This window comes from Aythya fuligula, chromosome 1, assembly GCF_009819795.1.
Source record: "Aythya fuligula isolate bAytFul2 chromosome 1, bAytFul2.pri, whole genome shotgun sequence".
Classification (NCBI taxonomy): domain Eukaryota; kingdom Metazoa; phylum Chordata; class Aves; order Anseriformes; family Anatidae; genus Aythya; species Aythya fuligula.
Window position 1 is genome coordinate 146,080,234 of NC_045559.1, and position 18,236 is coordinate 146,098,469.

The 18,236-nt window shown below is 46.8% G+C and overlaps 1 protein-coding gene across 2 annotated transcripts in view; it reads left to right on the top strand.

Moving 5' to 3' along the window:
• The first annotated feature begins 11,369 nt into the window (after positions 1–11,369).
• ARHGEF7 (Rho guanine nucleotide exchange factor 7) overlaps positions 11,370–18,236 on the top strand; it is a 109,432-nt gene continuing 102,565 nt past the window's right edge. For both annotated transcript variants that reach the window (XM_032207817.1, XM_032207819.1), the window contains exon 1: positions 11,370–11,534. In XM_032207817.1, coding sequence (XP_032063708.1) covers positions 11,370–11,534 — 165 coding nt within the window. The remainder of the gene's footprint in view (positions 11,535–18,236) is intronic.

The following is an 18,236-nucleotide window of genomic DNA, read 5'->3' on the forward strand; positions in this document are numbered from 1 at the left end:
CTGGAAATTGATCTGTTTGCAGGCTTGTGTTGTATAAAGCCTGTTTAAAGGAATAACTCTCTGCAGATCTCATTTTCGTCTACAATATGTGTCAACATTATTAACTGAATATTCAGATCGTTTGCAGCATTCCTCCTGTCGCTGTACTAACACCTCCCTGCAGGAGTGGATAGCGGAGGCTGCGCTGTGCTGCGGTTGGCAAACTCCTTCTGCGCTTTATTTTGGGAGCTCAACTGGCTGCTACAGAGGGGCAGCTTCCGCTCCGCCTGAGCACATCATGTGCTGGTTAAATACCTCAATCATGAACATATGTTACAGGAAATGCAGTCCCAGCACAGAGCTTTTATTTATTTATTTATTTTATTTTATTTTATTTTATTTTATTTTATTTATTTATTTATTTTTGTTATTCTTAGAGTTATGACTAAAGGGCCGTGTGAAAGTTCATGGTCTAAAAGTGAAGAGTTCTTGACAGTCTTTTTTTTTTTTTTTTTTTTTTTTTTTTTTTTTTTTTCTGTTTCGGTCCTTTAACTTGAAACACGATTCTTCTTGGCTTTGAATGGTAACTTAAAGCTGTAATTTACAGTAAACAATGAAATACCTTTGTTGAAGCTAAATTAGCTTATGAGAGACAGATTCTAGTGTTTACAAACCTAACAAAAAGAACATTAATTAACTATAAAAAGTTAAATTCTTTCAAAGTTTCTTTGTGTAGTATTTTTTCAGAGTTACTATTTCCACCATTTGGAAGAGGAAGCTAAATTATATCCAGCTTTGTAGTCCAGCAGGCTTGACATGTCATCACTACTTTTTTTTTTTTCCCTTTTTGTTAGTTTATTTTGCTGTAAATTATGAATATGTATATTTCAGATAGAACTATACAGTTTAATACATGCAGCTCTAAAACATACTTTAAAATAAAGCAAATAATCTGCCTTGTGCTTTGCAAATTAAAACATAACAACAGAGTATTAAATAAAAGAGCCTGGGGTCCAGACTTTTATCTTATTGTATGGAATAGTAGCTCTTCCTCAAACAGCCCTGCTGTGTCTTTTTGAGGATTAAAAGCCCCTTCCACACAAATGAGACTATCCAGCTTTTTCACACAATGTATAATTATGTTTAATTACTGCTATAGAAGATCTGCTGTTATAGATGTTTAGGCAAAGATCCCATGGCATTTAATAGGGACTGAATAAAAATCGTGGAGTCAATCCGTAGCTACTATGAAGCCAAACGTGCTATGGGCTGGTTTTGTGTAATGGTTAAATAAACTTACTTGGTGTAGGACTACTTGGTCCATAATTCTCACTGTCTGGTGGCTTCTAAGGCTTAAACTTTTGAAGAAACTGGGATACTAGCAGAAAGAGCATAGATAAAGATCTCCAGTAATTGCAGAACTCATTGCTTTATTATTTTCATTTATTTTTTATTCATGCAAAAAAATAGCTCTGGTCCAAATGCAGTGTTGCATCTGTTTAATGAATAGTTCATTGCAGCTTCTGTATAAAAAACAACCTTTATTTAGATCAATATTAAAAATCCTGAGAGATTCAGAACAATTTTCCCTAGACATTAATTATTTCTTCATGAATTAAAATCAAGAGGAAAAAATGACGAAGGAAAATCCCTGTAAAGTTCCCTCTTCAGTTCTCTCCATGGTCTTTTTATTTGGGAAAAATTAAGCTTGTATTCAACAGAATGGGGGAAGGAGTCTGGAAGACATACGGACTGCTTGTGTCGGTGCTTCTCTGGTTGTTTTGCACTCCCTCCATACCCAGTTGAGGCTCTGGATCCATTCTCCATGGGGCAGGAAAGTGCATAGGTGTGTGGTGGGGTATGATCCATCTTCTGCAGCAAAAGCGAGGGTGCAATTTTCCAATGAGTGCAAAGTGCAGGCTCTGAGGTGAGCTCCCCTGCTGGAGCTGGTGAACGGTCCAATTCCACTTTTAAGGAGATAGCAACAGTGGGTGGTGTCTTTGAGTTTTCATTTGTCGTTTCAGAAAGTTGTTAATGACTTTCCTTTCTTCCTGTGAAGAAAGGCTGAGAGAGCTGGGGATATTCAGCCTGGAGAGAAGGCTCTGGGAAGACCTCATTGTGACCTTTCAATACTTAAAGGGGACTTATAAAAAAGATGGAGAAGGACTCTACTCGGGTAAGTAAAGATAGGACAAGGGGGAATGGCCTTAAACTAAAAGAGGGTAGATTTAAACTAGACATTAGGAGGAAATTCTTCGCTCTAAGGGCAGTGAGGCACTAGAACAGGCTACCCAGAGAAGCTGTGGCTGCCCCATCCCTGGAGGCCATCCCTGGAGGTGTTCAAGGCCAGGCTGGATGGGGCCTTGGCCAACCTTGTCTAGTGGGTGGCATCCCTGCCTGTGGCAGGGGGGTTGGAGTTAGATGAGCTTTGAGGTCCCTTCCAACCTCAGCCATTCTATGATTCTACGACAGGGAACAGTGATGTTTGCCTTTCTCTCTTGAATTATTTCATGTGTGTGTGAAAGATTCTCAGAAGACTTATTTTTAAGTTGGTTTGAGCAAAGAGTGCAGTCGTACAGGCACGACAGTGGCTGAGTGCATTTTTCTCCTAGCTGGCTTGGAAAATAAGCCAATCTTGAAGTTGAACTTCTGAACAGCTCTAATGTCAAGAACAAAAAGTTGGAATTGGTGCATAGGAGCCCACTTTTGAGTGATCTGCTTTCTGGTGGTTCAGCCTCATCTGTTTTGTATTGATTGAGTTGTCTGAGCTTGAAATCTCAGGTGGAGCAGTCCTGGTGAAACTCTGTCCCTAAACAGACTTCGATGGTCAACTCCACAGCTTGGGAAGTTACACTGAAGAAAACATGAGTGCTAGCTTTTAAATATTACTCATCTATGCGTTTGATGGAAAAGATTATTGTTGTCAGTAGAAGTTGCAGACAGAAGTTGCCACAGACTAATCTGATGTGCTGCAATGTCTTTTGAAAAAGAGATAATGTGAAATGTCATACTTTATGGTTAAAGCATGACTTTCCCTTTCTTTTGCACTGAAATTTAGGAGAACAAAAAGAGCCAGACACTGAGTGTTTGTTGAATATTTTGTCAGTCCTTTCTCATGTAAAACTCTCGTGTTACTTTCTGAGAATTTGCTTGAGAATGGACTTCAGTGTTTGCCTTCTCTATCACCTAATTAAATAGGCCTATTTTTGAGAATTATTTAATCAGTAGGCACAAACAGCTATGCTGGAGTGTAATGATGTTGTAATAACCATTACTGGTCCAGACAGTCTTATGAGTTTGGATGGAACAAAATGATGTGAAAGCAATGTGGGTTTGAACCACAAGGATTCAAAGACTCAGTTTCAGCCTTTATTTATTTATTTTTAACTCCCTCCCCCATTTATTTTTTTTTCAGGCTTTGCCTCATTTCCTACTATGTATTTGCAAGGTTAGTTAGATCAAGTTATTTTGGTGGTGTTATTTCTGCACAGTGGCATTAAGCCATGACATTCAATCCACAGCAGTAGAGCCAAATAACATTTGAGACTCTCTGTGTGCATTATTTATGTCAGGCATCAAAGCGGGAGGCTCACATTTAGGTCTGACCCCACCCTTGTTATTAAATTTAAGGTGATGGCAGCGCTGTTGTGAGTTACACATCAGCTATATCTGATATGTGGAAAACATATCTGAATGTGGAAACACCTCAGATTGTCTCGGTGTGATTAGATGGTAAATGTAATTTACACGTTGAACAGTGGAAAAGTTCTTCCTTGTACTAACAAGCATACATAAAACAACGTCTCTAGCAGGTTTCCTTCCCTTCATGTCCTTCTTAAGCTTCTTAAGTTTTTGTTTTATACACTTCCTAATCCCAAATTAGTGCAGGTAGTACTGATTTAGTGCTATTTAGTATTGATGTAGTGATTGCTCATGTTTTTTCTGACCGATGTACATGATGAGAAGCTTTTCATTTCTGAACTGAACAATTATGGACTTGTTTTGCTGTTGAACTGAATATGCAAATAATTATGAGGAAAATAGGCAGCGCTCCCAGAAAAGCCTCTGGTTTCCAAGTCTCGTCCAATTAGTAAAGAGGGAAACTTTCTTACCCAGCTTTTATCATGGCCCGTTTCACTGATCAGATAGTGATTATGAGTAGAGATGAGACTGAACGCTCTTCAGATCGGAAAGCAATTACAGAGTCAGTCCATTGCAGCAATTCCCGATTAATGTAATACAGCCATCGCATGTAGTCATGGCAGGTAATACGCTGAAAATAAATGGAGATCTCCAGTGCTTTGGAAGTGCCCTAGAAAATCCAAGGTAAACACTGAAAAACTTTTTTTTTGCTTAATTTAAAAACAGATTTTATCTTACCTTCGCTATGTGTTTCCCTTTTGCAGCTATATCTGATAAGAAGCTGGAATATGCCTGCTGGAAACTAGATGAGTGATGTGGAAGCAATGACTGCGGAGCTGTCTTTCAAAATACGTTTTACATAGATGTAGAAAATCTCCGTTGGGAGCTTAGGAAACATCAGCACCAGAAAAGGAGACAAAAATTTCAGGCAATCTTCAGCCCAGGGTTCTTGCAGTGTTTTATTATCCGGTTCCCGTGCTTAAAAGCAAGAATATCCCATTACTTTGTCGGAAGCATGAGGCTTTATACGAGACCACTGAGTAATGGAGGCCTGACTCGTTCCTTACCAGGGGCATTTTCACGTGGGGCAATAGCTTCACCTGAAAAACGCCAGGAGAAATTAAGAGAGGGCAGACCTAGCAGATAGTTAATCGCTAAGAGATGACATTACCTAAACTTGAGACCTCTAGGAAATCCAGCTTGATGGTGACTTATTTCTCCTCTCTGAGCAGCTGTGATGTGACTCTGTGCATACACCTTGGCTTTTATAAATTTCTAGATCTTCAGGATTCAAGGCCTCTGGACAATCTTGTGTACAAAGCTGCTTGTCATGTGGTTACTAGTTAATCAGAACATACTTTGCAAGTTTATTTGGCTAAAGTTAAAAGCACTAAAAATGCTAATTGCTGCAAACAGGGCTAGAAAAGCCAAGGAACAATACACAATTTCTTTAACACTGGGAGCTCAAAGAGAAAAAGGTGAAGGGCTGAGATGAATAACCAGCTCCATAATCCATCTCCATCAGGTGACTGCAGTATTCACCTGCACGAAAGAGAGCAGCCAGAGGTGTGTGGAGCTGGTGAGGAGAAGCAGAAGGGCAGGGGACAGCTCCTGGTTCACCATCCTCCTCCTGGTCCTGGTAGCAGCACCACTGCAAGCCCTTTAGTTTGGGTAGGTAAAGGTTTGGTAAGCTAGGTGGGTCTTCAGCAAGACTTTAGCTGGAACAGTTCATTTTGTGCTTGGCTTCTTTCAGAAGGAGCACTTGGAGAACGTGCTACTGCTGGCTGAGAGGGGCTGAAGCAAGTCTGAAGTGAACCAGCGGTGATACGAAGGTCTGCAACCTAAATGGACGTAATATAAATACATGATCATGAGGGCTGAAAGGGTGCAGACGCTAACTGTAAGGCAAACGGTGACATTCGTTATCTGCAGCGTTTATTGACTGTAACATATATTGGCAGATCATTAAACGGCTTCTTTCACCTTGGCACTTCGATACCCACTGCATGCGAAACGCACGTAGTCAACAAATTGTACTGTAGGACTAAAAATAAAAACTCCATAAACTCACGTGGTCTGCTGCAGAAATAGTCCAGGGAGCACTTAAAAGCTTGATCGAGCCGATAGCCGCTCTCGCTGAGCCTTGCTACGTGCCACACGCGGGCTGTGGCCAGGAGCCAAAGGGAGCAGGCTCCCAAAGCCCTCCCTGCCAGTACCAGCAGTGCAACCCTGTGCCCAAAAAATAAAAAGAGGGGAGAAGGGAGGCGGTGACACTTGCTGTGCCATGTGGAGACAGTGATTTCCCGTGTTAATAGGGGGTAATCCAGTTTTCTGGTTGTATCAAATGTACTGGGATTGAAGTGTAGAAATGCTATCACACGTCTGCTGACTGGAGAGTTGCTCTTTTTGTTGCTGCTGACCAATGCAGTGACCAAGAACCTCCAGCATCCTGCTGTTCTCCTCCCCTTTCCCACCCTGTGTGCTGCCTTTCCATCCTCCCGTACTCCAGGAACTTGGAAAAACGCCTGTCTACTGCCCGGACCTTCGGAGTCAGGGAGGGGACAGGCTATTGGTACCACTAGCAGGACCCTACTTCGCTCTGGTAGGGACTGCATTTTTTAAGGCAAGCTGGCAGAGGTCTGTGGCAAACTTTCATAGGGCTGGAAAATATTTACAAAAAAGGACACTACAAAGTACATGCAAGGGTCACCGCGTGTGGCTTCCAACCCAGTGGCCGTGTCCCTCAGAGAAGAGGATTTTCTTCCATTAACCTAGTTTACCAAGTGAATTTTCCATGCAGCGCTGAACGAGTGTCATTAGCATTCACTGGGAGTGAAGGAATGGCTTTGACTGTGGTTCTGCTTATTTGACTCCTCACACTAAACAGCATCCATCATGATGAATGCTTGGCCCACTTTGATTCTGGTAGGCAAAGCACAAATTTTGCCGGGCAATTTCTGCTGAGGAAGGGAGCCCGGGCAAAGCCCAGTCCCTGTTACTGCAGTCGAGTGGTATAATCACTTCACTCCACTCGTTGCACTTCTTTCAAAAAATGGCTGGGCGACTCGCCCCACTACTTCTTATTCGCGTTGAAGAATTTTATGGCCAGAAGAATCGAGCCCTTTTCTGATTTCCAGCATAAATTTATTCATGTCTTGTTTGTATCCATTTGTTTTTGTGCTAGCATTGTCCTTAAGCTTAAATAGCTCTGGTCTATCTGTGATATTTACTCACTGGTGTATTTATAGACAGCAATCCTATCCCCTTTCTCAGGCTTTGTTTTGCCAGGCTAAACAAGCCAGGCTCTCAGAAGATCACTGTCACTCTTCCAATGACTCTGTTCCAGTGTGATTTAATTTTTCTTGAATGTGGTTGTCCAAGTTGCTGTGCTGTACTCCAAATGAGGTTTCACCGATGACTCTGCAAAACCCTTACTCTGCCCAGAACTCTCCATCAGGTATATCCTACAGTCCTCTGTTTCTGGACGGTCATGTCAGGGCTCTGTCGTGAGAGTTCAGAGCAAAAGTTTTAGGGCTCGCTGTTTAAAAATGTCACAGATTCATCAACTTCAAGGCAGCCGTGACAACTGCTACCAGCTGGGGATCTGCATCTGATATTTCAGCCTGCAGGACACGGCTTTCTCTGTGACTGGCCTGAAAGTGCGGAGGCACTGCCAAATTCCCTTCCCCCAACACCTTCCCCAGGGGAACCGCTGCTTTGCTTCCGCCCAGCCTGCGTTGTTAAAAAAGCACTTACTCCATCTCATGCTAACAAAATGTAGGGCAAATTTTGGTAAATACTGTCCATTCAGTATTCACACATTAAAAAAGACAAAAATCTGAAAATCTTGACTCCTTTTTTGGTTTAAATTCAAGCCCTTTTCAGTCATTTCTAGCCATTTTGATTTCTAGACATTCAATCCCTGTCCTTCATTTCTTCCTCGGTCCTCATTAAGCGTGAATAAAATACTTCCAAAATGGCAATTAAAATAGATTTCTTTCCTCTTGTGTGACTGCACCGCTGACTATTGTCCTTTTTCATTTCTTCCTTTCTCAGGTCTATCCTTCATCTTCTATCGTGCGTGATTTAGACTAAGCCCTCAGTTGCGAGGACCGTCATTTTATATTCATCTCTGCCTGAAGTGGAGATACTTATTATTGGTTTCTGAAAGAATGAGGGATATAACAGATCAATGCCATTATCCTGAATTGCACTTAGAAGACACAGGTAGTGTAGCTGTTGAATCGATGGTCTCAGGAGCACGGAAGCAGAGCTACATTTGGGGCTACCACAGGCTTGCCAGAGGACTCTGTGGGTATTTCCATCTAAAGATGATAGCCAGGATAAAAGCTACAGAAGGTCATGATAAAGCTTATAACACAGAGAGTTGTCTTAATTGCCCTGTGAAATGAAGCAGACCTTCAAAAAAAATCTGATTGTTAAGACCAAGATCGCCAATCTGCCTGGCCACCTGTCCTGGAGCTGAGCACCGCGGTCCCAAGCATCAGGGTGCCCGTGTCCCATTGCTAAACACGGGCTCCAGGAGTCTCCTCTCTGTGCTTCTGCACCAGCACTGTAACTGCACTCCCTATGTACGCATTCCTTTATGCTTGGTTGACACGCTCTTGGCACCAGAAATTTTGCACCTGCCTATCAAAACACTTTGGCGCTTTGAAGATAATTAAAGATATTGGGTATAAAGTTATCCAGATATAACCGTGTCTCTGTTGTTGGTCTATTTTCTTCCCCACTCGTATCTCCTACACATTTTTCTCTTCAAGTTTATTTTATTTTATTGATCCATTTGTATATATTTCCTTCCTCTCTCTCTGTCTTCCTTGTAGTCACTAGAAAACAACTTAGTTTTCTAGTTAGTTTTCTAGCACAGCTCAGTCCAGAGGAAAGCATACTCTCTTGCTGCCCCCCTCACTAAGATTAATGCTTTTGGAGAAGAGAAGCTGAGGCTGACCGAGCCTATGCTTGCTGCAGGTTTCTGTCCTGCCTCAGGTACTAAAGGCATCTCTCTGAGAGGAGACAGGCAGACAGCTCTCCAAGTGCCTACCCTTGCTTTGTCAGAAGCAGCAGCCTCCTATTTGCAATGGGAGCCCAGCAAACCTGACCACGTGGCTTCATCCATGTAGAGTGGTCTTCTACTCTGTATTTCTCCATCTTCACCTGTGCTGGTACCATGGGGCTGGTGGGTCTGCCTTCCGAGGGCTCCAACTCCGTCTCTGGCATGCAGATGTATGTGTGACAGCAAGTAACTGCGAGAGCCCTAGCTCCCCTGCCAGCTGGAGGCACTTCAGGGCACTTTTGAAAGGTAGGTTCAACCAGACGTAGAAACATACCTCTGAGTTTCATACAAGTGTTGCTTTGTTGGGGTGAGGCTTTTACTCTAAGGGATGTAAACCTCCATAGGCAAATCTACAGAGACAGTTACTACTGCACGGGCATCCCAGGACAGTGATTGATCCAGTAAGACCCCTACATAGCTAATTACAGTCTGTCAAGGTGATTTCTATCCAAGCCGGACTGATATTTAATTAGCCTCCTCCCCATCGAAATGCTGACCTTGGTTTGGCACAGGGAAAGCAGAGAATTGTGTATCTGGCCAGAGCACCTCATTGCTGCTCCAGGAGCTGACGGGCGAGGTATTAATAGCTGGAAATGAAAAATGGAAAATGGGAGTCCAAAATGGAGCAGCAGCTTTCTCTACCTGCTGTTTCCTTCCTCTCCTTTTCCCCCTCCTCTGAAAACTGTTGCTTGCAGGCTGAAAGATGGAATAAAACATGCAGGAGTACAATTGCCTTTTCATCACTTTAAGCTTGGGATAAATACTCAGGACAACTCAGCCTACGTTGCAGAATACAGGAGGTATCTCCAGCATTAACTTTTCGTCGAATTGAAAACTGCCAATTTATTCCTGCTGTTTTGTCTTTCAAACACTTGCTAATCCATGGCAGAAATTTACCTTCTACCTTGTGACTACCTGGTTTCTTTAATAACTTATTGTAAGACAAAAGCTTCCGAAAGTCCAAAGAAATTGTCAAGTGTTAAATCTTTATTTGCTGAAAATGAAGTGCTGCTAGATCTACAAGATCTCTGCCAAATTTGGTTAGCATATGTCTTAATCTCTTTCAAAGAGGGGTCCAGATCTTCTTAGTAAGCTAAATTAAACTAGAAGTAAAATTAAAAATATAAAAATCTCTTTGTGTAAAGAGAGTTTCCTGAACCTACTATGTATGTGCTCTGTATCTATTCTTTATGAGTCAATACCAAAATGACTTTTTCATCTTTGCCTATATTTAAAAATGTTTCATAGAAAAAGGTAGTTAAAATCATGCCTTTTGATGTCTTCAGAAAGGTTTTTGGTTGCTTAAATATTACCACATGGGGTTCCCAAATACAGGGCATCATCAGCCTATGAATGATTTAGAAGCAAAAGTGGGACTGAAGTCAAGACATAAGATAATCTGAACAGTTTCGTGGCGAAACAAAGAAGAGAAAGGAGGGAAAACTGGTCATAGCGACATGCCCCATCCTTTGTGTTACTTCCGAACTTTCCCTCCCGATACAGCTTGTGCTCACGGGATGAGGTGGATGCAGGGCATCGGTCAGTCCTAGCAGCTTTTGGTACGAACGGGACTGAGACCAGAAGGAGGAAAGCACAGAACAGGCAAGCAGTGCGATGGGATGGATAAGCACCTTCCAGGGGGAAGCCTGAAAGGAAAGGAAGCTGGGAAGAGACTGGCATGCTCCTCAACATTTTGGGCACCTCCACCCAGGTTTGGAAAGATTTGGAGGCTGTTCCCCAGCCTTGGGGAACTCTTGGACGTGGTTAAGCCATCTGTGCTGCTTTCTGATCACAAGAAATAGGTGAGCTTGCCTTCTCTGTAGCTAACCGGTAGGCAGCTGTTGCTCCAAATATGCATCAAGAAGGCAAAGTGGGGAAGCAGAAGTCTCAGATGGTTGGTGCCGAGAAAAGTTGGAAGAGATATTGCACCTCGGGCGTCAGAGTTTAAGAAAATCTGCCTGCATTATGGGTTAGGGTTGGCTTATCTCGGCATGGATCCAAAGGCACCGCTGCCCTTTGGCAGATCTGCTCACAGCTGGGGTATTATGGAGCCATTTGGGCTGGAAGGGACCTTAAAGCCGACCCAGTTCCAGCCCCCCCGGGCTGGGATGCTGCCCACCGGAGCAGGTTGCTCAAGGCATCACCCAGCCTGGCCTTGAGCACCTCCAGGGATGGGGCACCCACAGCCTCTCTGGGCAGCCTGTGCCAGCCTCAGAGCCTCCCTTTTTCACCCAAAAACCTCCCTGGGGGGGCTGCCGGGCTCCCCCCGAGCCCGGGGCGGCCGGCGGGGGGCAGCCTCCGCCCGGCCCTGGCGGAGCCTCCGCGGGCGCGCAAGCCCCGTGATGTCAGGGGGCGGGGAGGAGGCGGCTCTGCGGCTGCATGTGTGTGTGTGTGTGTGTGTGTGTGTGTGTGTGTGAGTGAGTGTGTGAGGGTGTGTGTGAGAGGGTGTGAGTGTGTGAGGGTGTGAGTGTGTGTGTGTGTGAGGGCGTCTGACACGGGGTGGCGGTGTGACGGCGGGGCGTCGTCATCTGCATTCACATGGGGGAGGCGGGGGCATCCGCTTGAAGCCCCCCCCCCTCCCCCTAAAAGTCACCCCCCCCCTCTCCCCATCATCATCCTCATCATCCTCCTCCTCATCCTCCTCCTCCTCCTCCTCCTCATCGCCTCCGCGGCCATGACTTCGGCCGAGCAGACCGTTACGTGGCTGATCGCCCTGGGCGTGCTGGAGTCGCCCAAGAAGACGGTGGCCGACCCCGAGGCTTTCCTGCAGTCCTCCCTGAAGGACGGCGTGGTGCTCTGCCGCCTCCTCGAGCGCCTGCTGCCGGGCTCCATCGACAAAGTAAGCGGCTGCCCGGCATGGCGGGGCCGGGCGGGGGGGGCTGCACCGCCTTTGTGCGGCCTCCGACACCGCCCCCGGGGTGCCGAGCTCCCCCGTGGGGGCACCCGGCTGCTCGGGGAGCCCCCCAACCCCTCCCCGCCCTCCCCACACACCCCCGCCGTTCCCAGTCGTAAGAACGACCCCCTGGTTTGAGGTGTTCTTGTTGCTTTTTTTATTATTATTTTCGGTGGGCTGCGGTGCCCTACTGGGGAAAGTTTCCCCCTGGGGATGAGCGAAGGGCACTCCCCATGTTGGTGGAGGGAGGGGGGTTTCAACTTTTTTGGTTTTTGGGGCTTCCTCGCGTCGCCCGCTGAGCCACCGAGTTTGGGAGCCACCACTCGGAGTTTGGTAGGGCGCCGGGCTCGGTGTGCCACGCACAGGGAGTTGTCGCCACTTTGCGTTGCGCCATGGCACTGAGGTCCAGGACTGGCGTCCCCTGGGCTCAGTGGGGTCATTCCCGTCCCCGTGAGCAAAGTGGGGACGCGGAAGCCAGCCAGGAACGCCACCAAGATGATTAGAGGGATGAGACCTCCTCCATGAGCAACATGGGAGCCACCACGGGTGACGGGCAGAGCTGCCCGGGATGGCCGCCACCACCTTTCCCCTCCAGTTGCCACCTGCATGTTGGAGGTGAAAACGCTGCGCGCCTGCTCCAAGGCTTTGGGTGCTGAGCTGTGAGGTAGGGAGAGGCTTTGGGGAAGGTCCTTCCCCTTCTGGAGGTGTCAGCCAGGCTGGTGGGACGGTGCCCTGAGCTTGTCATGAGGAACAGGCTCTACGGCAGGCTCGAAAATAAACATGAGCATGACAGAAAGAAGTGCTGGAAGAGTGTTTCCCAACTTCACGTGCTTTTCTCTGTACGGTATTGCCAGGAGTGGCTCTGCTGATGTGAACGAGAGGCTCTCTCTTGTTTTCACTTCAGAGCAGCCAACACCTCAGGTGTTGGGGTCCCTTCCCGACCCCAAGTCCAGGGGAGGCTTTGCAGAGGGGCACAGCTGCCTGCAGCCTGCCCCGTGCCCAGCGGGATGCACCAGGAGCTGTCTGTGGGGTGCTGGGATCTGTCCTGTGCACGTCGGTGTGGACCTGGTGGTGTGGAGACACGGGGTCTGGCAGCAGGTGGTGGTGGGCAGGCTGGGACTGCTGGGAGAGGCGAGGAGGAAGAGCTGCCATGGGAGGAAGGCTGCTGCTTCTCCGCCAGACAGGGCATGGGGCGCATAGCTGCCCGAAGTCCCATGCTGGTCTGAGGTCCCCTTCTCCTCTGGCTTTAGTTTAGTCTGGGGGGAAATCACTTTTTCTGCCCCTTTTTCTTCTTTTTTAAAGGGCTATTTCTTTGCTTATCTTTTTTTGTGAGGGGGTCCCAACTTATTTTTGTGGGTCTTTCCCACTGTACTTTTTAACTCACAGATGCAGCTGAAGGACTCATGAACTCATTTTCCAATCCAACTGTGTGAATATTTTCTCTGTAGCTTCAGAGTGTATACCACACAGGCTGGCAGTGAGAAAGTAGTGTAAGTCTGAAGGAGGTATAACTGAGATATTTCCATAATACTTTTTCTTTTTTTTTCTTTTTCTTCTGCATTGCTAATAAGACATAAAATTTGCATCCTTCCCTGAATTCAGCTATTTATTTCCATGCCTTTTTTTGCTACTGCTGTTATTTATGCATTATTTTTATCCTGAGAGCATTTTAAATATGAGCCCTTTTATTAGCTATTTGTCGTGAAAGCTGACACTTCAAATTGGGCTTTTTTTGAGGTTTAAACAATACACAGTTTGGCCCACAGATGTAGGCTGATTCAGCTCTCAAACTCATTTAAGATCGGAACTTTCTATAAATACCTGACATCAGTAGGCACTTTGAAGACTGACAGAGCTCCCTTTCCTGTAAATACAAAGTAGCAACTAAAACCAAAAAGAACCTTAAAAAAATATACAAATCAAAAATAAGCAGGAATGTTTATCAGTTTCTTGAAGATGTTTTCTAGAAAATGCTTTAAGTTCATTTCTTTCTTTCCAAAATTGTTTAGAAAGAGGACTTGATATGTGTAGGAATGTAATAGTACATTTTTTGGCATTTTGTGCTTTTAAAGCCTCTGGGTACCCTGCGAGTAATTAGTAGAAGAATTTTAATAAATAAAAGGTTGTTTGACCATAAAAGGAATAAAGCACTTGAAGGTCAAAGAACAGATTTTTCTTCAGTCGATAAAAACAAATTGGTGGGTTTGAAGGCTGGATAGCGTGCTCTTCCTTTGGACTGCTTTGTAGTTGTGCGCCGTCTTTGCACAGAATAACTTCTTGTCAGGAAGCTTTGGCTACGTTTGCTTACATGACAGTCATCTGTTCTGGAGAAGAGCAGAAGACAGATATTAAATTGAGCTGATTCCAGGATCTGTGAATGAAAACACGTTGGAAAGTGATGTTATTGTGAATTGTGTCTCTCACTTTGGGGCTGCTGTTGGCCATCCCTGCGATTCCTTTGCGTTTCAAGGGAGGATGTGCTGAGGTAAAGCAGGAGGGCTGGGTTGGGCGGTGTGATGGTACTGCCCAGCAACCTGTGCCTGGGGAACAGGATAAGGGAAAGAGAGAAAAGGGAGAGCAGTTACCGAACCCAGCACCCAGTGCCCAAATCCAGCGGTATCTCAGCTCTTGTAAGTCCTTGAGGAGTCGCACTAAGATCATGTTTGAATGAAGCCAGGGTTTCGAGTTACAGCTTCTCGCCCCCGCGCTGTAAAATTGAGTGGCTCGGAGGGCCAGGGAGAGGATCGCCGTGGAGGTATCGCGGCGTGATACTGCTCGCTGCGTGGACGCTTTTCATTGCAGAGATCGTTCTCCAAACCAATCCCTCCACTGCAGACCCGTTTGACCCACTTTTGACATTGTAAATAGAGATTAGAACTGGGGCGGGAATTTTCCTTGTCATATTAGACTTCGCGCTCCATTAAGTTTCGTTTGTACTTTCATTTTTTTCGGCCGGTTGTTCGACTGATAAGCGTTTCTTTGAGGACAGCTCCATTCGCCTGAAGAAGAAAACAGGGAAGATGCCTCAGGGGAAGGAGTCTGGCTCTTGGGGTCAGCCCGGCATCGAGCACTGCGTCCAGGGGCTGATATCTGTGGCATGTGGGGAGCCTGGTGTCGGTGTTTGGTTATCTGTTGGCACCGTGACAGGATTGGTGGGAGGTTTGACTTAGCGGTTGAGGTCTTTGGTGGAAAAAAGCATTCTGGGTTTTAATTTAGGAAGAAATGGCTCCCAAGGTGAAAGGATCGCTCTACGTGAGGCCCCAGAAGGAGGGCCCAGGCTGCGGTGGCCATCTTGTCAGCCTTAGGACAGGTGCAAGCAGCAGGTGAAGGCAGGGCTCACTTGGCTCTGGTTTCACATGGACATCTCGGGGCCGAGTATTTCTGTCCTGGCGAGGAGGACAGACCTGACTGTGGTGTTTCAGGCATTGCAAAGCAAGGGAAGGTGCTTAGGAGGACCATTAATAACCAGCAGTGCTTTTGCAGCCAGGTGCCTCAGCGGAGGGCGCGGGCCAAAAGCCTGCCCTCACTGAAACCACAGGGACGGTGCTGCCGCAGCAGGTCAACCTAGGACCGGACCAGGGAGACGAGAAGCTAAATCTGCATTTCAACGTGCATATGCTCTCTCCCCCGGGCAACAGTCCTCAGGCAGAGCCTCCCGAGGAGATTATTTGTGCTTCTGGCAAGAATAATCCCCGCCGGGCAGCTGCGCCTGCGGGCAGGCCGCCGTGTGGCCGCTGTGCGGGCGGGTGGTGCTGCTGCGGGGCGGAGAAGCCGCGAGGGCGAGCCCGGCTCTTGGGGAAGGTTAGCCCAGGTGAGAGCATTAAAACGCCTTTTTCCTAAATAGGGCTCATTCTCTTAAGTGCTACTGTGAGCTTCCTCGTGGGATCGTTTGGTCTTATTACGGAGTTGTCATTGACCACGCTGTCAGTCACCACGTTGCTCCTGCTGCCTTGTGAGCGCAGGAGTACAGGAGGGTCGCTGATGGAGAGCGCTGCTGCTTTTTGCATTTATTCACTGGCTGTGTAACTGTGGTGGCTGTGATGTTGTCTAGAGAAACGCGGTATGCTGAGGAAGCAGAGGACCTGTGTCTGCATTTGGTGTCCCTTTCTCCTTCAAATATCAGACCTTCTGACAGCCGAAGGATCTAGGCTGAGTTAAATAAGGGAATGCCAGACCCAGAGAAGAGGGGGAAATTTGTGAAAGTATTTGTGAGGAAATCATTTTTGTGAGAAAAATACACAGAGAGTGTAGTTTTGCCGATCTCACCCTCTTTAACATCCTTTTTACAGCCCCTAGATGTGTTCTTTCTAGGTCTGCATGTAATACGGACAACGGAAGAGGTGATACTGTAGCCCTTGGGTACCCAGACCGTCCTCCGAGCACCACATCTCTGTGGGGAAGAGGAGGAGCTTTGGGGTGCTGTCAGTGCTCTCCCTGTGGTTAATACAGTGTGCTAGGGGGCAGAGTGCAGAGCATCGTTCAGGTGACGATGTCTACGACTGTAACTTGGAAAAACCTTGGAAAAAAATGCATGTCTGGCCTTACAGTGAAGTTTACACATTTTATAGATATAAGTATACATTTATTTAAAATTCCCCTAGCTCTGTTCCTCCCTGCAGACCTTGTGGGTAGAGTCCCCTCTTGGCCCACTAAACGCTGTTCGGGTCCAGGAGCATTCGGGTCTCCATTTTCCAGCTCTGCAGCAAGCACCATAGGAAAATGCTGGCAGCTTGCCTGGGGTAGGGTCTCCGCTGTAGGGTTTTTGTAGGCCCGTGGAGTATTTTCACACACGCAGAGGGGGGAAAAAAGCCGTCAAGTCCTACGCCCCCAGCCGATGCAGCTGTGCTGACAGAGCGGTGCTTTAGTTGGCTGCGTCGATGTCACTGGGGGAAGCGGTACGGTTAGACTGGCAGAGGAATTCCTTCTCTGGCATATGTTACATCCACACGGAGGAGCGATGCCAGCACCGCTAGCAGCAGAGCTCTTCCAGTGTAAACAAACCCTGAGCGATTGGACTCCTGCAGCCCGAGCGCACGGCTGCATCCGAACAGCGGCGCTGCCTGCCGCACCGGGGGCACTGCAGGGGGCCGTGGGAGGGGGTGCAGCACCCCTGCTTACCGGCCTCCGCTGCTGACAGAGCTCCCAAATTACCCCTTCAGCTGGGTTTCGTCGGCTGCTGCCCCAACGCTGCTGGCAGCTGGAGCAGCACGTCACGGTGCTTCGCCCACTCCAGCTCCAGGGAATGCTCCGCATCGTCCTGGGTTGCTCCTGGAGCCCAGCAGCCCCGGGCTGGTAAAGTCACAGGGGGCTGCGACAGCTGCCTGCTAGCTCCTGCCACCTTTTCTTTTAAATAGACAAGAAAATAAGAAAAAAAAATGGTGGCGGGGGGGATGTAGGACTAGGAGTATTTGGAAACGGTGGAAATATTACTTGTGCAGTTGTAACCAGACCTCATGCGTGCCGATGTGTGATGCTTTATGCATTTATGCATTCTCACATGCATGCGTGTCAGCAGACTCAGCCTGATCTAGTTCGCAAGGTGGGCCTGCAGGTGGATTGTAATTGCAGTTGCAAATGCAACTCTCAGTCTTGTATTTGCTAAGTTTTACAGGCTTGGCATTCTCTGTGCTGTCTTATATTTTTTTTTATTTGTTTGTTTGTTTGCCTTTTTTTTGTGTGTTTCTGTGTGAAATCTAAAAATATAATGGAAACTTCTGAAAACAAAGCTGTAGCATCTGGACCACCACGACGCCCTTAACTTACTGTGTTTGTATCTTAGGGAGTGATCAAATACCTGTCCCATGGAAGTCTGTTTGTAGACTTTGATGGGAATTTGACCAGGGTCCAAGGAAGGTAACAAAAATCCAGTACTTCCACTGCAGAGAACATACTGTTTTCCTGAGCGTTGTTTAATACAGGTGCAGATCTGAAGGGATGATCTCAAACAGCTGTATCGGTCTCACGGTATCATTTCCACAAGGCAGTTTAAAGAGAAAAGTGGCTCTCGGTGTTGTGTAAGACTCAGAGAACCAGTTTATCAAGGCTGCCACAGAAGTGGTTGGCATTTTAAGAGGGCTGTAAATTTCCTTCCCAGACTTGCCAGCATTAGCTGAACTTGGTGTTTTGAGGGCTGTTTCCAACAAAGGGGCATTTTTGAACACGTGCAGAAGAAGAACTTGGAGATAGAGAAGTCTTCAGACAACCAAAGTGCTCCTGCTCCAGCTGCCCTAACTGGGTGGAAAAAGCAGGGAGCTGTGGCTGGTGAGCTGGTATGGCCCACAGGATGGTCAAGGAAGGGTGGTAGGCTCCTGATCAGTGGGATAAGGTTGCAAGGCAAAAAAGTGGGGCTAAACGTGGGACTGGAATTGCTGGGTTGAAAGGTGGCTTGATTCTTGGTTTACTTCAGTCTGGGTGTCCTTCTCAGCATACAAGCTATTTAGGTTGTATTTTAAGGCACCTACCTTCCCTTCTTGGGTCTGTGGATAAGTTTTCTGAGTGAGCACTGCGAATTTAAAAGTCTGGTTGCTGGAGTATGTGGCTTGTGAGAGTCTTCTATTGGATCCAGCTCTCACTTTGTACACTGTGTCTGCTGCTGGGTTTTCAGAGCACGGGTTTCCTCGTGCCAGAGCGCAGGTGTGTAGCACACAG